Source organism: Panthera onca, assembly GCF_046562875.1.
Source record: "Panthera onca isolate mPanOnc1 chromosome E1 unlocalized genomic scaffold, mPanOnc1 haplotype 2 h2.Chr16_ul_7, whole genome shotgun sequence".
NCBI classification, from domain to species: domain Eukaryota; kingdom Metazoa; phylum Chordata; class Mammalia; order Carnivora; family Felidae; genus Panthera; species Panthera onca.
Window position 1 is genome coordinate 63,262 of NW_027675821.1, and position 22,616 is coordinate 85,877.

The following is a 22,616-nucleotide window of genomic DNA, read 5'->3' on the forward strand; positions in this document are numbered from 1 at the left end:
AATACTACTTGGCAATGAGAAAGAATAAAATCATGCCATTTGCAGCAACGTGGATGGAACCAGAAGGTATTATGCTAAGTGAAATAAGTCAGAGAAAGACAGATACATGTTTTTACTCATGTGGATCTTGAGAAACTTAACAGAAGACCATGGGAGATGGGAAGGGGAAAAAAAAGAAATAGTTACAAACAGAGAGGGAGGGAGGCAAACCACAACAGATACTTAAATACAGAGAACAAACTGAGGGTTGATGGAGGGTGGGGGAGAGGGGAAAGAGGGTGATGGGCATTGAGGAGGGCACTTGTTGGGATGAGTATTGAGTGTTGTATGTAAGCCAATTTGACAGTATATTATATTAAAAATATATATAAATAAATAAAATACTTGGCTCGACAATAATAGATAATAATCTCCTAATTTAACTTGTTATTTATGGAAAAGGAAAATTACTATGTGGTGTATATGGGAAAATTTCAGGCAATTTGATCAGAGTCTTCCATAAAAGTACACTATCTCTGAATTTTGTTTACTCAGCATACCAGTTTTTCCAAACTCCGAAGTCCTTGAAAGTAGAAAGTGTACTTTAATTATCTTTGTACCCTTAAGACCTAGCATATTTCAAATATTAGATATGTAATTTGAGGGAAATGGTTCTTCTCTAACAACTTTGCACATCTCCACCTAGGCCACATAAATATATCTTGACCACAGTCTTACCAAAGTCTTTCTTGAAAGCGTCACAGTTCCTCCTGGAACAAGGGGAAGTAGACAGCCTTGTGAAGAGCTGCCACCAAGCAGTATCTCCATCTGTTTCCCTATCTACAGGAGACGGTCACAGGGTCATTTCTCATTCATCTCCCTAGTTTCAGTTGAACACAACTTTCCGCCTCCCTCCCTTAGGATACAGCTGCAGATTTCTGTATAAGTCTATAAAACTTGCTGCGTACCATTTGAGTGAGCTCCCCAGCAGCAGAACAACTCATCGTATGTCCCACCAGTCCACTGTCCAGCTGGTTCCGTGTTGTACTCTGGGACTAAAGTGGCAGAGATCCAACACCATGCTGATCTTACTTCTTGGGTATAAGTAATAAACTATCTTAATCCATTTGGGCTCATTGTCTCATTACCATCAAAATCTGTGGAAATGTGACGAGCCAACCTAGCAGTTTGAGTGGCAATCTTTGTGATCCTGTTAAATACCATACCTCTTCTTAGGAACTTCTTGACCACTTGTCAGTAACTAATGTATGATGACTAAGTAAATAAAAGTAGTGGAAAATAGAAAAAAAAAAGGGAAATTTGCCTATAATGAGATGAATGAAGTTTTTTAACAATTGCTTCAAAAATACACCGGTCATATGTCACTAGCCATTCCATGATTATCATAGTAATTGAAAAGGCTTTTTAAAAAAATTATATTGGGAATATATGAAAGATTACTTCATTTTTCCTTTTATTATACAATGATAGGTAGGCTTTATGGATATACCATAATTGAGCAGGGTCATAGAACATGGCCAACATCAATAATAGTTTCTTCCAGGTTTATAAAGTAGGGTGAATCTAAACAATTCAGGAGTATAAATTGCCTCTGAGTGGACTCTATCTTCTAGGGCAGGGTCAGCAATGTTTCTATAAAGGGCAAATAATAAATATTTCAGGCTTTGTGGATGATGTCATACTTCTCAATTATGTTGTTGTAGTACAAAAGCAGCTATAAACAATGTGTAAACAAATCAGTGTGGCTGTGTTCCAATAAAATTTTATTTATGGACACTAAAATTTTAAATTTGTGTAAGTTTTATGTGTCACAAATAATATCCTTTTGGGTTTTACAATCATTTGAAAATGTAAAAATGATTCTTAGCTCATGGGCCATATAAAAATAGGTGGTGAAAAAATAAAAAGATACGTGGCAGTGGGCTGGATTTGGCCAATGGACGATAGTTGGCTCACCTCTGACAGGGAATAGGGCACGTCTTCTATCATAGAATTTCTGAAGAAATGGATTTATAAGTTGAGGATTGACATAGAGCACAACGAAGAGAAGTCGACTTTCACAATATAAGGTTTTCATACTCTGTTTTTCTGAGTCTGCATCATTTTATTATTTTTATCTTTACCTTTTTTTTTATAGATAATGGGAAGGTTGATCTTGATAAATTGATGGATGGAGTGAAAACTCTTACAGGTGAGAAGTTAATATAATCTAAGAATATAAGTTTTACTCAAATTTATATTTCAAAGACTTTTATTTCTTTGCTTATTCTACCATTTTATCCTTCATTTGATAGATCGCTTTTTATCTAATTTCTTAGAGTTAGACTTTTAAATCTCTACATGTTAGTAATAAAATTTAAATTCTGGGGTGCCTGGGTGGCTCAGTTGGTTAACCAGCCGACTTTTGATTTTGCCTCGGGTCATGGTCTGAGGTTCATGAGATCAAGCACCACATGGGGCTCTGCCCTGAAAACATGGAGCCTGCTTGGGATTTCTGTCCCTCTCTTTATCTCTGCCCCTCCCTCACTCATTCTCTCTCTCTCTCTCTCTCTGTCTCTCTTTCTCTTTCAAAATAATAAATAAGAATAAATAATTTCAATTCTGTGTCTTGGTAGCAAATTCTTTTTTTTTTAATTTGACATTAATGTATGACACCTCTTCTATGTTGGGGAAAAATATTCTGTATTAAATCAGTGAATAGTAGAGTTAGGACGGAGAGGAAGATGGCGGTGTAGGAGGATGCTGGGCTCACCGTGTCCTGCTGATCACTTAGATTCCACCTACACCTGCCTAAATAACCCAGAAAACTGCCAGAAGACTAGCAGAATGGAGTCTCCGGAGCCAAGCGCAGACGAGAGGCCCACAGAAGAGGGTAGGAAGGGCAGAGAGGCGGTGCGTGCTACGGACTGGCGGGAGGGAGTCGGGGCGGAGGGGCAGCCCGCCGGCCACGCAGAGCCCCCCCCCCGAGTCTGGCTGGCAGAAGCGGAAGGGCCAGACGGAGTGTGTTCCGACAGCAAGCGGGACTTGACATCTGGAAGGTTATAAGCTAACAGCTCTGCTCAGAGAGTGGGAGGGCTGGAGGACAATGGGAGGGAGAGTTGCTGAGCCCCGGAACGACAGAGCTCAGTTTGGCAGGGAAGAAAGGCACTCGCCAGCGCCATCTCCCTCGCCCACCCCCCAGCCAAAATCCCAAAGGGAACCAGTTCCTGCCAGGGAACTTGCTTGCACCACGCAAACACCCAACGCTGTGCTTCTGCGGACCCACACCTCCGGCGGCGCACCTGACTCCCTCCAGCTGCCGCAGGGCCCCTCCCAAAGCGGATCACAGAAGGAGAAGCGAGCTAAGCCTGCCCCTCCCGCCCCCATGCACCTTGCCTATCTACCCCAGCTAATACGCCAGATCCCCAGCACCACAAGCCAGGCAGTGTGCAAGTAGCCCAGACGGGCCACGCCACCCCACAGTGAATCCTGCCCCTAGGAGAGCGAAAGAGAAGGCACACACCAGTCTGACTGTGGGCTGGGGGCAGACATCAGGTCTGACTGCAGCCCCACCCGCCAACGCGAGTTATTCAAGACAGCACAGGGGAAGTGCCCTGCAGTTCCGCACCACTCCAGGAACTATCCAAAATGACCAAACGGAAGAATTCCCCTCAAAAGAATCTCCAGGAAATAACGACAGCTAACGAACTGATCAAAAAGGTTTAAACTGATCATTTAAACAATATAACAGAAAGTGAATTTACAATAATAGTCATAAAATTAATCGCTGGGCTTGAAAACAGTATAGAGTACAGCAGAGAATCTATTGCTACAGAGATCAAGGGACTAAGGAATAGTCAGGAGGAGCTAAAAAATGCGATAAATGAGCTGCAAAATAAAATGGAAATGACCATGCTTCAGATTGAAGAGGCAGAGAAGAGAATAGGTGAACTACAAGATAAAATTATGGAAAAAGAAGAAACTGAGAAAAAGATAAAAAAAATCCAGGAGTATGAGGGAAAAATTAGAGAACTAAGTGATGCACTAAAGAGAAATAATCTACGCATAATTGGTATTCCAGAGGAGGAAGAGAGAGGGAAAGGTGCTGAAGGTGTACTTGAATAAATCATAGCTGAGAACTTCCCTGATCTGGGGAAGGAAAAAGGCATAGAAATCCAAGAGGCACAGAAAACTCCCTTCAGACGTAACTTGAATCGATCTTCTGCATGACATATCATAGTGAAACTGGCAAAATACAAGAATAAAGAGAAAATTCTGAAAGCAGCGAGGGATAAACATGCTCTAACATATAGAGGGAGACCTATAAGACTCGTGATCGATCTCTCTTCTGAAACTTGGCAGGCCAGAAAGGAATGGCAGGATATCTTCAATGTGATGAACAGGAAAAATATGCAGCCGAGAATTCTTTATCCAGCAAGTCTGTCATTTAGAATAGAAGGAGAGATAAAGGTCTTCCCAAACAAACAAAAACTGAAGGAATTCGTCACCACTAAACCAGCCCTACAAGAGATCCTAAGGGGGATCCTGTGAGACAAAGTACCAGAGACATCGCTACAAGCATGAAACCTACAGACATCACAATGACTCTAAACCCATATCTTTCTATAATAACACTGAATGTAAATGGACTAAATGTGCCAACCAAAAGACATAGGGTATCAGAATGGATAAAAAAAACAAGACCCATCTATTTGCTGTCTACAAGAGACTCATTTTAGACCTGAGGACACCTTCAGATTGAGAGTGAGGGGATGGAGAACTATTTATCATGCTACTGGAAGCCAAAAGAAAGCTGGAGTAGCCATACTTATATCAGACAAACTAGACTGTAAATTAAAGGCTGTAACAAGAGATGAAGAAGGGCATGATATAATAATTACAGGGTCTATCCATCAGGAAGAGCTAACAATTATAAATGTCTATGCGCTGAATACAGGAGCCCCCAAATATATAAAACAAATACTCACAAACATAAGCAACCTTATTGATAAGAATGTGGTAATTGCAGGGGACTTTAACACTCCACTCACAGAAATGGATAGATCTTCTAGACACACGCACGGTCAATAAAGAAACAAGGGTCCTGAATGACACATTGGATCAGATGGACTTGACAGATATATTTAGAACTCTGCATCCCAAAGCAACAGAATATACTTTCTTCTCGAGTGCACATGGAACATTCTCCAAGATAGATCACACACTGGGTCACAAAACAGCCCTTCATAAGTTTACAAGAATTGAAATCATACCATGCATACTTTCAGACCACAATGCTATGAAGCTTGAAATCAGCCACAGGAAAAAGTCTGGAAAACCTCCAAAAGCATGCAGGTTAAAGAACACCCTACTAAAGAATGAATGGGTCAACCAGGCAATTAGAGAAGAAATTAAAAAATATATGGAAACAAACGAAAATGAAAATACAACAATCCAAACGCTTTGGGATGCAGCGAAGGCAGTCCTGAGAGGAAAATACATTGCAATCCAGGCCTATCTCAAGAAACAAGAAAAATCCCAAATACAAAATCTAACAGCACACCTAAAGGAAATAGAAGCAGAACAGCAAAGACAGCCTAAACCCAGCAGAAGAAGAGAAATAATTAAGATCAGAGCAGACAGTCGGTTAAGCGTCCGACTTCGGCTCAGGTCACGATCTTGCGGTCCGTGAGTTCGAGCCCCGCGTCAGGCTCTGGGCAGATGGCTCAGAGCCTGGAGCCTGTTTCCAATTCTGTGTCTCCCTCTCTCTCTGCCCCTCCCCCGTTCATGCTCTGTCTCTCTCTGTCTCAAAAATAAATGTTAAAAAAATTAAAAAAAAAAAAGATCAGAGCAGAAATAAACAATATAGAATCTAAAAAAAACTGTAGAGCAGATCAACGAAACCAAGAGTTGGTTTTTTGAAAAAATAAACAAAATTGATAAACCTCTAGCCAGGCTTCTCAAAAAGAAAAGGGAGAGGACCCAAATAGATAAAATCATGAATGAAAATGGAATTATTACAACCAATCCCTCAGAGATACAAGCAATTATCAGGGAATACTATGAAAAATTATATGCCAGCAAACTGGACAACCTGGAAGAAATGGACAAATTCCTAAACACCCACACGCTTCCAAAACTCATTCCCATTGTATACATACCCCATATATACCCTCATATCCCATTGTATATATACCCCACATTTTCTTTATGTATTCCTCCATCAATGGATGCTTAGGTTTTTTCCATGTCTTTGCTATTATAAATTATGCTATAATGGATGTGAAGATGCAGTTATCTCTTCAAGACATAGATTTTGTTTACTTTGGATATATACCCAAGTCATAATTTCTGGATCATATGTAGTTCCATTTTTAATTTTTTGAGGAACCTTCATACTCTTCACGTTGGCTGCACCAATTTACACCTTCACCAGCAGTGCACGAGGCTTCCCTTTCCCCCACATCCTTACCAGTACTTTCTATCTCTTGTCTTTTTGATGATAGCCATTCTAACAGGTGTGGGGTGATACCTCATTGTGGTTTTGATTTACATTTCCCTGATGATTAGTGAGGATAGGCCACCTTTTAATGGACCTGTTGGCCATTTGAATATCTTCTTTGGAAAAATGTCTTTTCAGATATTTCACCCATTTTTAAATTGTGTTATTTGGTTTCTTTGTTATTGAGGTATATGAGTTCCTTATATAGTTTGGATATTAACCTCTTATAAGATATATGGTTTGTAAATATTTTCTTCCATTACATAGGCTGTCTTTTCATTTTGTTGATTCTTTTTTTAGTTATTATTATTCTCAAGTTAGTTAACATACAGTGTAGTCTTACCTTCAAGAGTAGAACCCAGAGATTCATCTCTTACATATGACACCCAGTGCTCATCCTGAAAAGTGCCCTCCTTAGTGCCTGTCACCCATTTACCTCCCCTCCAAACCTCATCAACCTCAGTTTGTTCTCTGTGTTTAAGGGTCTCTTATGGTTATTTTGCCATGCAGAGAAGCTTTTCAGTTTGATGTAGCCCTACTTATTTGTTTATTTTTTATGTTGTTGCTTGTGCTTTATAGGAGTCACATCCAAAAAATCATTGCCAAGAGCAACATCAAAGAGCTTTTTTCTACGTTTCCCTTGAGAGTTTTATGTATGATTTCAGGCCTTACATTTAATTCTTTAATTCATTTTGAGTTGATTTTTTGTGAACAGTATAAGACAGTGGTCTAATCTCACTCTTTGTCATGTAAATATCCAATTTTCCTAACACCATTTAATGAAGACACTCTTTTCTCCATTGAGTATTCTAGGCTTGCTTGAATATTGTTGGCTTCTGTGTCAAATAGAAGTTGGCCATATATGTATGAGTTTGTATCTAAGCCCTTGATTCTCTTTCATTGGTCCAAGTGTGTGTTTTTATGCCAGTGCCATACTGTTTTGATTACTATAGCTTTATAATATAGTTTGAAGTAAAAAATTGTGATCGTCCAGCTTTACCCTTCTTTTGAGGATTGGTTTAGCTTTTGTGGTTCCAAATGAATTTTAGGATTATATTTTATGCATGTGTAAAAAATGCCATTGGAATCTTAAGAATTACATTGAATCTATAGATGGCATTGCCTTAGTGTGGACATTTTAATGTTAATAATTCTTCTAATCTATGAACACAGGATATCTTTCTATTTGTGTCTCTTCCAAATTTACTCCTAAGTACTTTATAGTTTGTGATGCTGTTGTAAGTGAGATTATTTTCTTCATTTCTTTTTCTGATAATTCATTGTTAGTATATAGAAACACCATTGATTTTTGTATGTTGATTTTGTATCCTCGATCTTTACTGAATTCATTCATTAAATTTAACAAGTTATTATTTTTTTTTTTTTTTTTGGTTGAGTCTTTAGGATTTTCTATACTTAAAATAATGTCATCTGCAAATAGACACACTTTTACTTCCTTCTTTCTTTCTTTCTTTCTTTCTTTCTTTCTTTCTTTCTTTCTGATTCTGGTGACTTTTATTTCTTTTCTTGCCTAATTGTTCTAGCTAACACTTCTAGTACTATACTGAATAGGAGTGGTAAGAGTGAGCACTTGTCTTATTTCTGATTATAGAGGAAAAGCTTTCAACCTTTCACTGTTACAGTATGATGTTAAGTATTGAGTATTGTCATACATGGCCTTTATTATGTTGAGATTCTTTCCTTCTCTACCTAATTTAGTGACAGCTTTTATCATGAATGGATGTTGAATTTTGTCATATGCTTTTTCTGCATCAATTGAGATGATCATGTGATTTTTATCTTTCATTCTATTAATGCAGTATGTCACATTTATTGATTCGCACATGTTGAAATACCTTTGCATCCTAGGCATGAATCCCACTTAATCATGCTATATTATCCTTTTAATGTGCTATTGAATTGGTTTGCTAGAATTTTGTTGAGAATTTTTGCATTTATATTCATCAGGGACATTGGCCTATAGTTTTAATTTTTTTGTAGTATCTTTGTCTGGCTTTGGTATCAGGGTAAATGCTACCTTGTAAATGAGTTTGACAGTGTTCCCTTCTCTTAAATTTTTTGGGAAGAATTTGAGAAGGATTGGTATTAATTCTTCATTAAATGGTAAAAATTCAGCAATAAAACCATTTGTCCTGGACTTTTGGGGAAGAAGATTTTGATTATTGACTCAATATCCTTACTTGTTTTTGGTCTCTTCAGATTTTCTGTTTCTTCATGATTCAATCATGAAGTAAGTTGTATGTTTCTAGGAATAATTTATCCATTTCTTCTAGGTTGTCAATTTTGGGGTCTCTGCTCAGGCACCATTATAACCAGATCTGTAGGATGGACTATGCAACTTCCCAGGTGTTCTGGTTAGGCTTCTTGGTCAGATAAGGCTGGAAGCTATATTCATCCCTGGTCAGGACTTTGAATTTCCTTCCCAGCCCAGTCTCTATATCATAGGCTCCTTTGCTGATAAGTCTTATTGGCTGGGTACCTGAGTCAGGCAGGAGTATCCGTCAATATCCCTGGCCAGATAGTGCCACTAGCTCAGTTCTGCAGAGAGGCAGAGCCAATGAGTGGGCTATTCACTCAGGCACTGCTGTAAGAGGGGCTGTAGGGTAATCTACACAGTCTCTGGGATGCTCTCAATAGGTTTTCTGGTCAGGCAGGACAGAGGACTATCTATACTCAGCAATAGGCAGGAGCCATGAATTTGCTTCCTCATCTGGATGGGGTGATAGAAGAGGCTCCAAGGTCAGAAAGGCTTATTGGCTCGGGACCCAACTCAAGCAGAATGGTTCCCTGGCCAGAGGGACCACCATCTTGGCTCTGCAGATGGGCAAAACCACTGTGTCAGATATCTACTCAGGCACTGCTGCTAGGAGAAACAATCTGCCAAGATCCACGTGCTGGTTAATGTAAGCCATGTTTCCCTTCTCCATCTCATTCTGATCTCAAATGGTTAAGACCCACGGATACCTCCCCCCCCTCCCCAATACCTATGGGACAGGACCCAGGTGGGCCTTCCAGGAAGCAACCCCCAACTCTGGAGGAGCTGGATGTCTACCTTGGGCTCTCTTTTTCCCACCAGAGAAACCATAGCTCTGGGAAGCCCTCTCAGTGCAGCACTATACTAGCCTGGGAGAGGGGCAGTGCAGCCAGAGCATAGCTGATTGTCTTACCCTTCTAATGTGGTCCTTCTCAGTCTCTGTGGTTCAGGGAGATTCATCAGCCTCACAACCATATCCTGGGATTTTCACAATGGTGTCTTGTCTGTGGATACTTGCAAGATGGTCTTTTTGTGAGGGGGACTGAAGTCAGGAAAAACTTATGTCACCGTCTTGATGACATCACTCTCTATATATTTCAATATAAATGTAATTTTGTAATAATAAAATTAATTATAATTTAAAGTTAAAGAAAATTAAAATAAAATGCAAATTGGTCCATATCATTCCTGAACTTATAACCACTCAATGATTCTATATAACCTAGTAGATAAAGGCTAAGCTTCTTAAAATTACTTACAAATCCCTTAATAATCTGAGTCCAACCTACCTCTCTTGTATGAACTTTCCTTTCCCAAATCCATACTTTATTCTTCTGCAGTGCTGAACCGACTATAGTTCTCCATGCACTGCATATGTATATGTTGTATATGTTGTACCCAGGTGTGGTTTTACTTTATATTTCTCAGCCCCTCTTCCATGTAGAAGACTCTTTCTATGCATTCCCCTTTCCTTTAGTTAAAATCTGATATTTTAACTTGTCCAGGCACTACATACTCTATGATGTATACATTTAACAGTCTAGTTTGAATTAGTGGTTCCTATATGAGCTATGGCACTCATGGCTCACAGCAGTACCTGAAGTGCTACCAGAGAGCTGATAAATACCAATGATCCAGAAACACTGGAAAAATAGATCAGCTTAAATCCTTGAAATTCACAGATTTAATATAAGTATGTATAAAATTATGATATTAATGGAATTTATGTGGAATTTTCCATCAACATATATCCTTTGTATATGTTTTTTGGAGCTCATGACATTGATTACATGTCTCAATTGTCCCTTCTCTTCATAGCTAATGGAAAAGTTGATCTGAATAAAGTGATGGATGGCGTGAAAGCTGTCACAGGTGATTGAGAAGTTAATGTAAACATAGGATCCTAATTTTTACAGTACTGTTTTTCTTCATGCCTTAATTGCTAGGCTAATTCTATCATTTTTACCTCCTATTTGTTTAAGGTTTTCATAGCCAGTAGCCCAGAAATTGGAGAATTTTCTGATGTATTCTTCACGAATACGCTTCATTTTCCTTATTTTAAGACAGCCAAAACGTACAATAAAGGGTGAAATGAATCTTTGGAAAAGACCCTGGTAATTACTTAAAGGAGAGGTGATACATTCTTCATGTCAATAGAATTATGAAGATAAGCCATCTGCAGCTTGAAAATTGACAAAAGAGATCTATAATACCCACTTTGTGTCATTGTCATTTTGAGTATGTTAGTCCAAGCCTCCCAAGAAGCAAAAGCCGGGGCAGGGTTAAACATGCCAGGACATTATTAGGGGAAATGCCTGCGTAAGAGAAAATAAGGAGGATGCCTGAAAGGCTGGGAGGCTGTCAGACTGCAGGGCAAATCTGGCACCAGGTGAAGGAAAGAGGAAGAAATGTTTGGGCGGAAGCATCCTAGATTGTCATGCAGTCTGAGGAGGGCCTGGCAAAAGTGCTTTCAAGAATCCTCTGGTTAGAATCACCATTCTGTATCTTCCAGGAACAGGGCTCCCCTAGTATCTTGGCTGCACTTGTGATTGGCCAGTGCCAATGATACATATGGCATTAGTGCAAAAAAACACAGGTTAATTTCAAAGCAGAAGGTGGGGCCCTTGGTTAATTATGTTCTCCATAGTTGGAACTCCTGTGGATACATTCTCATGACCGCCGTTGAGAGTGCCATCTCTCTCTCTCTTGTTTTTTTATTAAGTATAATTTATTGTCAAATTGGTTTCCATACAACACCCAGTGCTCATCCCAACAGGTGCCCTCCTTGATGCCCATCACCCACTTTCCCCTCTCCCCTACCCCCGATCACCCCTCAGTATTGTTCTCAGTATTTAAGAGTGAGAGTGCCATCTCTTATTAGCCTTTAGAAAGCTGGGGCACCTGGGTGGCTCAATCGGTTAAGCGTCTGACTTCAGCTCAGGTCACGATCTCATGGTCCGTGAGTTCAAGCCCTGCGTCGGGCTCTGGGCTGATGGCTCAGAGCCTGGAGCCTGCTTCTGATTCTGTGTCTCCCTCTCTCTCTGCCCCTCCCCCATTTATGCTCTGTCTCTCTCTGTCTCAAAAATAAATAAACTTATTTTAAAAAAAGGCAATTATGTTTCCATAAATGACATTATCTCCATGTATTTGGGCAGAGCTCAGTGATCATTACTTTCCCCAGCTCATAATCCTATTGTTTTAGCATCATAATTTAGTTTAATTATTTGCAATAATTTGATTGTACTTAAATTCCATGTATGTCATTGTTTTGATCTTTTTGTTAAGGAGAAAATGTTGATGTCAGTAGCGTTAAAGCTGTTCTGGGAAACATGGGGATCGAGCTCAAAGGTAAAGAATGCTTGGAGCTGGTGAAAACTCTTCCTTTTAAGGGTAAGCATTTTAAATATTGATGTATTCAAAGAGTGGTTTTTTTTAAGTTTATTTATTCATATTGAGAAGGTGAGAGCATGTGTGAGTTGGGGAGGAGCAGAGAGAGAGGGAGAGCGAGAGAATCCCAAGCAGGCTCCGCACTGTCAGCACGGAGCTGGACTCGGAGCTTGATCTCACAACCCGTGAGATATGACCTGAGCCAAAACCAAGAGTTGGATGCTTAATTAACTGCGCCACCCAGCTGTCCCCAAAAAGAAGTTTTAGATTTCTGCGTCTGCGAGAAGCTCTAAAATTACCTCCATTTCCTAAGTTCTAGGATATAGAAAATCCATTTCAAAAAAAAAAAAATGTTTTTTTAGAAAGTCCACTTATACCTGAAATGAATCCCTAGGTGGTTTTACTTTTAGATTAGGAAGCAGCATTTCCATTATGATGAGTCTTTTTATCAATAGGGAAAAACAAAAAAGGAAAAAACAAAGGTTAAACTGGGATTTGTGAAAGAAGAAAGGATTAATAATTGGAAGTGAATAAAGGCAGGATTGGGAAGAAGAACAGAGGTGTGCATGATGTGCTAAATTTCACCCAATTTTCTCTCAAATTTTATTAAAATAAGAGAAAACTCTCGAAAAGTCATTTTTCCTAATTTCTCTGTGATTTTCCACATTTCTCTGTGACTTAAATTCTGCCTTTTCTTACAGATGATGACAAGATCTTTCAAAACAGGTTGCTAGAAGTTGTGATGTCTCTAAAAGGTACGTGAGCGGCATAATGAGAGTGTAGACCAATATGGGATCCTTGCTTTTATACTGTTTCCAAGGTATCAGTGGTTGCTGCTATACTGATCGTATATACTGATTGCAAATTTATGCTCCCACTGAAGATCAAGCTTCACGGTAGCTGCTGATCTTTTACTTTATATCTAGGAAGAAAGCCTTCTACTTTCTCAAGATTCTTCCAAACTTTTCAAGAGAAAAAATACCAGATTTCAAGTTTGCATAGCAAAATGTGACAGACAAGAATTAGTACTGATTCAGGGAATTTAATCAGCTGCAGATAAATACTAAACTGGGAATTCAGTCATCAAAACCTATTGTTTAGAAGTAAAAAATGTTTGCCTCCAGAACTAGAATTCACTTAGCATTTATTCAATGATATTTAAAACTTTGTATTTTGTAGTCTGATCCCCAAGACAAATCTCACGAGAAGTGACCTTCGTTCTAATGTCATAGTTGACTTTCTCTATAGGCATAATAAGGTCCTTAGTCTCTTGTTCTAAAATTGCTGTGGTTTTTTTTTCTCCACATTTTAGAACAAGGATTATTAACCTTACTACTAAGGGGGGTCTGTGAATAGGCTTTAGAGAATATATGACCCCCCCTGAAATGATATGTAATCTTTGTGAACACTAGCATATAGCTCATGAAATTCACAACAGGGCATGTGTCTCTAAAAGGTTTATGAACCTCTTTTTTGAAGTTACATAATTTTCTTCATGGACTCTCTTTCCTTAGATGGGAAAGTCAATGTCAACGACTTGAACGCAATACTGGATAATATGGGAATCAAGCTCTCAGATAAGGAACTTGAGGCTCTGACTCAAAATCTCCCTGGTGATGGTGAGCAAGTTTCCAGATACCATAGTTCCATGTTGGGAGAGCTTGGACAATAAAGGTTGAGGGGAAAGGGCCCTTAGGAATGGTAATCTACACTGATAGTAAGAAGCTATAAATATGGGCAAAGCATGTAAAGAGCATATAAGCAGCCAGCTACCAAGTCACCGTGAAAACATTGCCCTTTGTATGAATGTCTTTTATGTTCTTTACCCATATTATGGTCACTAGAAGACAGTCTTCCACATTTTAAAAAGAAAAATGCAGGCCACTTAGATGACAGTACTTCTGAATTTCTTCCCATTACTAATGCATATAGCTTTGAAATAGTATAGAACTATAAGTAAAATTAATATTTTTGAAATGGCATGTTGTTATGTTTAGGCTTTTCTTTCTAGTATTAATGAAGCCAATGAAAACTGAATAAATTAATAGCCTAGAAAGATATTCTTCAGTAAATAGTTCTTAAGTAAGCATATATAAAGTACTTAAGATAATGCCTGGCACATAGTAAGTTAGGATTTATTATATTTACTCCGACATTGTCTTTCACAATATTTCATGAGTCTTTTATATCTCATTATGACTTTAATTTTCTTCTACAGTTGATAGGAGGACTTCTCCTAAAACACCGATGAAGGAACTGCAAACTTTTACAGGTAAATGAGAAGTTGATGTAAATCTAGGGTTTCAGTCCTTTATAATAGTTTTTTTCAGTGGTATTTCTGGTATCTTATAAATTCTGATGTTTTATTTTTAAATATATGAATCATGGATTGACATTAGGAAAGTTTCTACACTAGGATACAAGACTATATGTCAATTTTAAATCCTAAGTTTTCTGTTACTTGTGCAAGTAATATGCTTCGGGTCACAAATGTTTAAATGAAAAATATCTAGAAATGTATAGAAAATGGCATGGTGAAGCTTAGAAATGATCAAGATAATGTATTCCTGATATCATCAATAATTCTTACCAAAGCAAATGTTTTTGAAGAATAATTTATATAAGAATCTGCGTTATCTTAATTCACTCATCAGATTTTATTCTGAAAGTTGTTTTTTTCCAGCTTTAGGAAAAATGGTCTTCAATTTATAATAAATGTGGTATTTTATTACCATAAGATACCATAAGATACGCTCATAAAGATATGCTTTATTACCATAAGATATGCTCAAGGGTTCTGCAATTGAGAATATCTTCGCCTAACACCTCATCTTGAAATTAGGATATCATTAAACTTCATAGTACATATTTTACAACTTGATATAATACCAGAGTTCCGAAAGCTTATATGTCTATTGTTCCCTCTCTTAAAAGATGAGAAGGTTGATTCTAATAACCTGAAAATTTTCCTGGGAAGCCTGGGGATTGAGCTCACAGATCAGGAAAAAGAGAAGCTACTGAAAACACTGCCAATTGATGGTGAGATTGATAGAGGTGTCATGGAGGTCTTTTGTTGGTCTTTAGGTCTGTGCAAATATTTTCAACTTTGTTTCTATTTATTTTTCCCCAAAAGTATAAAAGAAAAAATATTAAATTGAGTTATAAGTATATAGCAACCTGTCACTGTCGCTTAGAATTTATATTGGAAGTTAAATAACCCTTTAGACAAGAGTTGACATTAACAGATAAACATATTGTTACCTATCAAGCTACTAATTTGTTCATATCATGAGAAGAGAAAAAAAAAGAAAGATTGGAGATCCATGAAAAAAAAATAAAGATGGGAAGCAGAAATTTAAAAGCAAAGGGAAGCTATACTCATGTTTGAGCAAGGAGACTTCCTCAGGTACTGGAATAAAGAGGTTTGTCACAAGGAGAGAGGTTTCTGTTTCCAACCTTCATTATATTAGATGAAATAAACTAAAAATTAGAGACAACTCTTCTTAAAATGTTATTTTTGAAATTGTTTATTTAAATTATTATTTATTTCACACCATTTTTGCAATTTCATGTTAATTTCCCCATTGCATGAATTATGGCTTTTCTTACAGCTGCTGGAAAGGTATATCACAACAGGTTGCTAAAGGGTGTGAAATCTCTCAATGGTGAGTAAGACCTAATTAAAAGTCATACTGTCTGACATTCCCCAACTTGACAATTTTATTCCAATTATGAATCCTGGCTCCTCACTTTGGTATCATTCCTTATTTATGATTCTTGCAGTCTACCCACATTTTAACTGATAACAGCGTATATTTTATCTTGTAGGAAGTTCCATATGGAACTTGCATTTTTTTTCAACTCTGTACACCCCTTCTCTATGCACGAAAAAATCACTTCACCTTAAACAAACAAACATAATAAATAAATAAATAGAAAGTTGATATGCATGCAGAATTTTGGCATAATACACTTTTTTTTCATGTTCCTACCTTCTATCTTTCCTAAGGGGGAAAGGTTCATGTCAATAACCTGGACAACACCCTTAAAAAATTGGGACTTGAGCTCACGGAAGAGGAACTTGCAAAGCTGTCAAAAAATCTACAAGTTGATGGTGAACACTACAGATGACCTCAGGCCGTTTTTTAATTTTTCCTTTATATCTGATATGTTTGAAAATAGATTTAATTGACAGATACATGTTAGAAAGCTTGGAGGAGAGCCCAATTTTATTTTTTTTACTGAAGTCTTTAATTTTAATTCCAATATAGTTAACATAGAAAATTATATTATTTCAGGTATATAATATATTAACAATTCTATATATATGTGATAAGTATACTCTTTAGTCCCCATCACCTGTTTCACCCATTCCCCCACCCACCTCCCCTCTGGTAACTACCAGTTTGTTCTCTATAGTTAAGAGTCTACTTCTTGGTTTGTCTCTCTCTTCTTTTTTTTTTCTTTGTTTACTCATTTTGTTTCTTAAATTTCACATATGAGTGAAATCATATAGTATTTGTCTTTAACATTTCTCTTAGCATTATACTCTTTAGCTCCATCCATGTTGTTGCAAATGGCAAGATTCCATTCTTTTTTAAGGCTGAATAATACTCCATCATACACACACACACACACACACACACACACACACACACACACACACACATGTTCTACGTCTTTATCCATTCATCTATTGATGGACACTTGGAGGAGAGCCCAATTTTAAAGTCAGAATAAATCTTGGATCTTCATTACAATTAACCTAAAACAGCATCACCTCTCCGTAAATATACCAAAAACTGCAGAGGGTGCTGTCAGGACTCTAATAGTCTAAACAATAAGAAAGCAAAATAATAGGGATCTGAAAATCTATTTATAGAGAAGTCAACAAGCCATTCTTCTATCTATCCTCCTGTCTAATGAAATCTTCATTCGAAAACGTGTTCAAAGATTTTTATCATAGTGCATGAGACCTTCAAGCTCCATCTGCCTGTGTGGACATATCTTCTCTCATTTTTCTACTGTTCCAGCCATGTTGAGCTGCTTGTAGTTTTACCCACATAGCATGATGTCCCTGGACATTTTTCTCAACTTCTCCTCCATGTGAAGGCTCTTCCATCCTTCCATATTTCGTATCAACTGCTCTGATACATTAATGTAGTTCACACACATCTCCTGCAGGAAGCAATCTTAGAACATACCAAGCTGGATTAGTGGTCCCTTCCTCAGCTGTTTGTGGGTACATGAAGTAAAGTTACCAGAATACCTGGCCAACTCCAATAGTATCTTCAGCTATGGCTTATAATGGCATCCAAAATACTAGGAAGAGCACACTTTTCCTGACCCAGTTTCTAGTATACAAGAGACCTTTGTATTGATGGAGATCATCTTAACTCCCTGAGATCCAGGCATTTTCTAAATGGTCTCAGGTAAAATGAAGATGTAAGGAATTTTTAATGGAATTGTTTCCTTAAAATATATGTCTTAAATTTGTCTTCTGGGCTTCTGACATTATTTTCATTGTGCCTTTTCTTGTAGCTAATGGAATGGTTGGTCTGAAAGAGGTGATGGATGGAGTAAAAGCTACTACAGGTAAGAGAGAAATTATGAATCTAAAACATTTAGTATTTATAATAATTACATTTCATCATTATTCCTCAATTGCCATATTAGTTATGGCATTTATTTCTTGGTTCATTAAATTACTAGCAACTCATTTGTTTTCTGGTATATTTTTTATTTGTATATTTTGTTCTTCTCTTTTTTAGAATGGCCAAACTCTGTACTAGTGAAATAATATATGAAGTAAAATTTTGATAAAGACTACAGATAACTGACAAAAAATGAGACTAACAGATCTTACCTTATTTTATACATTTATTTGAATAAGTAATTTATAATATTCCAATTGAATAGCAGATACATAATGTAAATCTCACAGGGTTCAGAGTTGCCTTGCCATTGTCATTGTGACTGTGACTTCTTTTATTAGCACTTAGAGATCAAATTCTTTTTCTGTGAAAGTCATCGTCAGTATATTTGGAGAGGTCTCATTGGCCTATGCTCTTTATTCTGTACCGATTCAATCTATATAGCCATAGATTAATTTTCCCTGTTTGGAGTCATTAGATGATCCTTTAAATTCGTATATGTAATGATGTCTATTTTTTTAAGGAGGGGAGGTTGATGTCAAAGATGTGAAAGCTATTCTGAAAAACATGGGAATAGAGTTCACAGATAAGGAACGTTTGAAGCTGCTGAAAAATCTGCCTTTCAATGGTAGGCATTTATATACTGATGTGACCTTAAAGTGTTCTTTGAAGCTTTTAAAGATTTTTTAATTTAAATTCCAGTTAGTTAACATACAGTGTAATACTAGTTTCAGGTGTACAATTTGGTGATTCAACACATCCACACATCACCCTGTGCTCATCACAAGTGCCCTCCTTCATCCCCATCACCCGTGTCACCCTTCCCTCACCATCTTCCCCTCTGGTGACCATCAGTTTGTTCCCTATAGTTAGGAGTCTGTTTCTTGGTTTGCCTTTCTTTTTTACCCCGTGTTTGTTTTGTCCCCTCTTAAGCTTTTTTTTTTTTTTTTTTAGAAACTCAAACTATCCCCATTTGCTAAGATGCAACAGTAAATAAACAAGCAAATGCCAAACAAAATAATTTAAATGTTCACTTATTGTAGAGGGAAATTTCCATCTATGCAGTTTAACTCTCTGTTTTGGAATAATCATCCCCATGATGCTGACTCATGCCATCAAGGGGACTACATTTCTGAGGCTACCCTTACCTTTTTAGATACCTATAGGCAGTTGTGGGAAGCAACCAAGGGAAAGAAGTGGTGTTAGACCGGAAGGGGATAAAAGGTCAGAGGTGATATTTTCCAAAAAAGCTGTGCATGTTATAGAGTGCCTTGTATGCTAAATTTTAGATAGACTTACCATATTATAAACTTTCCCTAATTTTCTCTCAAACTTTATTTTAATGAGGGAAGTTTCTAGGGCAAATCATGAAAATCTCAGTTTTACTAGAGTTTTAGTGAATAGCCACATCATTTCTCTATGACCTTAATTGTGTTCTTTATTATAGATGATAACAAGGTCTTTAAAAACAGGTTGCTAGATGGTGTGAAGTCCCTTAAAGGTGAGTGAGAAACATAATAAGAATACAAATGAATATGAGATCTTCATTTTATACTGTTTCCAAGATATGAATTTGAATGCTGCCATCTGTCATATGTACTGATTGCAAATGTATGCTTTTTTGGACCTCAATCTTTATTTTAGCAGTTGAATCTGATGTTCTATCTTGGAAGTAAAGCACCACACTTTCTTGTCATATTCGAAATTTTCAGGAAGAGAAATATCAAATTTCATGTTTACATGGGAAAAAATATAAATGATTAGCAGTGATTCAGAGAACTTAATAAATAGAAAAAACTAAATTGGAAGTTCATTCATCAAAAGTCAACCTACTATTGTTTAGAACTACATAATGTTTGCCTCCAGTACCAGAATTCCCTAAGCATTCATTGAACATCATTTTTTTCAACCAGATTTTTTTTAATTCATTAAGAAAATTGAGGCTGGCAAGAGTGATAGCCCTCAGCTTTACATCTTCAATCCCTCCCTATTCAGGTATCTTTAAGCACACCCATGTTAGTATAAAGGATGAGTGAGAAGTCCCTCTTCCTCCTCAAAGCTTACCAGGATGCCCTTGACTCCACTGTCTCCCATATCTTTTAAGACCTTGCCCCACTGGCCATTTTCAACCTCTTCAGCCCATTTACATGTTCAACATACACCATCCTATAAAATAAGCAAACTAGAACTCTCCACACCCCTTTTTGGCCACAACTCAATCTCTTTCTTCCCTTTTTCATCCATTTCTTGAGAGACTTTTCTGTACTCTGAGCCCATATTTCTGTACCTAATTCTCAAACTAATTTCAGTATTAAATGCCATTTAAAACCTTGTGTTTCTGTAGGCTGGTCCCCAAGACAAGTCTCAAGGGAAGTAGCCATAGTTCTAAATTTGTAATTGACTGCTTAAAATATTTTGTCTCTGTGCTAAAATTGTTGAACATTAATTTATTTTTTTCACTTTAGAGCAAACATTTTCTGTTTGGTCCGAAGCAAATTTTGTGAATAATGATCTACTGCTTAAGAAATTCACAATGGGATATGTGTATCAAAAAAGTGTAAGAACTTCTCTTTTGAAGTCATTTAATATTCTTTATGGACTGTCACTTTTCTTAGGTGGGAAGGTCAATATGAACAACCTGGGCACTGTTCTGAACAACCTGGGGATAAAGCTTGCAGATACGGAACTTAAAGATCTGGCTGAAAACATGCATGTTGGTGGTAAGCATATTATCATATATACTAGTTAACCCTAGAGAGAGGTTAATTACAAGAAACTTGGGTGGGGGGGGGGGAATGCCCTTTTTCATAGGGAAAAGGGAAGGCCCAAGAGCAGTGTGAGACACCATATCAATGACTAAAACACAGAGAATGTCATTTGAGGTTATGAGTATCCAGTTAACAAAGTCAAAATTAAACCAGTTTTTTATATGTGTGATATGTATGACTTTTATGTTCTCTGTAAGTATCATGTTTAGTAGTTGAGTCTTTCCAGTTTTGAATACAAGAATGCAGATTCTTTAGACACATTCACTTCTAAGTAACTTCCCCTTACTAACACAAATAAATTTGAGATATTATAGGCCAAACTGCACCATTGCGATAGCGTGGTTTTCATGTTTAGAATTTTCTTGTTATTCATGCTTGTCTTAGAATAAAAGTTGAGTAGAATAATAATCTAAAAAGTGTGTTCAAAAATATTTGTTTAAATAAATATTAGCAATTATGATGGGGCCTGACACATAGTTAAGTGCAACTGTTATAGTTCTTCCCATGTTTTCCCACAAACTTTTGTATTATATCTAGAATGTAATATTTGAAGTCTATATAATATATGAGATCCATAATATATGGGATCTATAATATACTGCGATTTTATCTTCTCTTATAGTTGATGAGAAAATTCCTCTAGAAACACTGATGGAAAACATCACAGATTTTACAGGTGACTGAAAAGTTACTATAAAATTAGGATTCCAATTATCTACATTAAATTTTGGTTTTTGCTAATATTTCCTGGTACTTCATCACTGACTTGTAAATTCTGGCATTTCTCTATATTTATTAATGAAATATTTGCTTCTAGTGTTACATGTATTGATATAAAATTATCTGATTTTGCAATGAAATTACCATACGATTTCTTGCTTTCAAATTCTACAATCTCTGTTGTTTATGCCAATAATGTAATTCACTTCGCCAGTGTTTAATAACCACAGTATAGAATGGCACAGCAAATTAGAGAGTGAAGCCTAAAATTGATGGAAGTAATGAATTTATTGTATTTATCATATAATTCTTATTTTTTAAATTAAAATACTTTTTCAAAGAAAAATTCATATAAGCATCTATTTTTTTAATTAATAGATCAAATTTCAATCTGAAAGTAGTCTGTCCTGATTTTAGAAGACTCTCTTGTTCACATTAAGAAAATAAATTTGACCTATCATCTACATTGATTCTGTAGTTGAAAATGTTTGTTTGTTTTTATTACTGTAGTTTTCAGTCTGAAAACAAGGAGATGGTATTAATTATCCTAAAATAACTTTTTTCATTAGAAATAATTACTATTATCTGGAGGCGCCTGGGTGGCTCAGTCGGTTAATCGTCCGACTTCAGCTCAGGTCATGATCTCGCAGCTTGTGAGTTCAAGCCCCGCATCAGGCTCTGTGCTGACAGCTCAGGGCCTGGAGCCTGCTTCAGATTCTGTGTCTCCCTCTCTCTCTGCCCCTTGCCCACTTGCTCTCTCTCTCAAAAATAAGTGATAAAACATTTAAAAACTTTAAAAAAAAAGAAATGATTACCGCTATCTGAAATGAAGATGTATACCAAATTTCTTATTTTCAAAGGTGAGAAGATTGAATCTAGTGAGCTAAAAAATGTTCTGGGAAATCTCGGAATTGAGCTCACAGATAAGGAACTAGAGAAGCTGCTGAAAATCCTGCCAATTGATGGTGAGTCATACAAGTGTCTGTGGGAGCTTCCAGGGAAATTAGATTTTTACAGATCTGCATGAAAAGTTTCACTTCTTCTCAAACATGATGGAACATTTTTAAAAAACTAAAATGTAAGCTACATCTTAAAACAGTAAGTGTCGTTTAGAGTTTATTTTAGAAGCCAAGCAACTCCTCAGATGTAAGTTGCCATCAGAGCCAACAAATGTCTACTGTCACCCTTCGGGGCTTATACCATAAGAAGGAAAAAGAGAGGGATAAGCGGGCAATGGAAGAAATTAAAAATAAAAGAATTAAAAAGAAAGGAAAGAGATATTTGTACAGTACAGTAGGCCCACTCAAGGGGACCAGCTTATCATATTGAAA

General features: G+C 37.0%; 1 protein-coding gene across 1 annotated transcript; it reads left to right on the forward strand.

Annotated features, from left to right (window-relative positions):
* Nucleotides 1-900: 900 nt before the first annotated feature.
* Nucleotides 901-22,312, forward strand: LOC145715187 (uncharacterized; the record flags this gene model as incomplete). Its single annotated transcript, XM_081794870.1, has 8 exons — nt 901-984; nt 2,138-2,191; nt 13,658-13,762; nt 18,321-18,425; nt 19,245-19,298; nt 20,413-20,517; nt 21,188-21,241; nt 22,146-22,312. Coding segments are annotated over 8 exons (728 nt in total), but the record flags the coding sequence as incomplete, so codon positions are not given.
* Between the last annotated feature and the right edge of the window lie 304 nt (nt 22,313-22,616).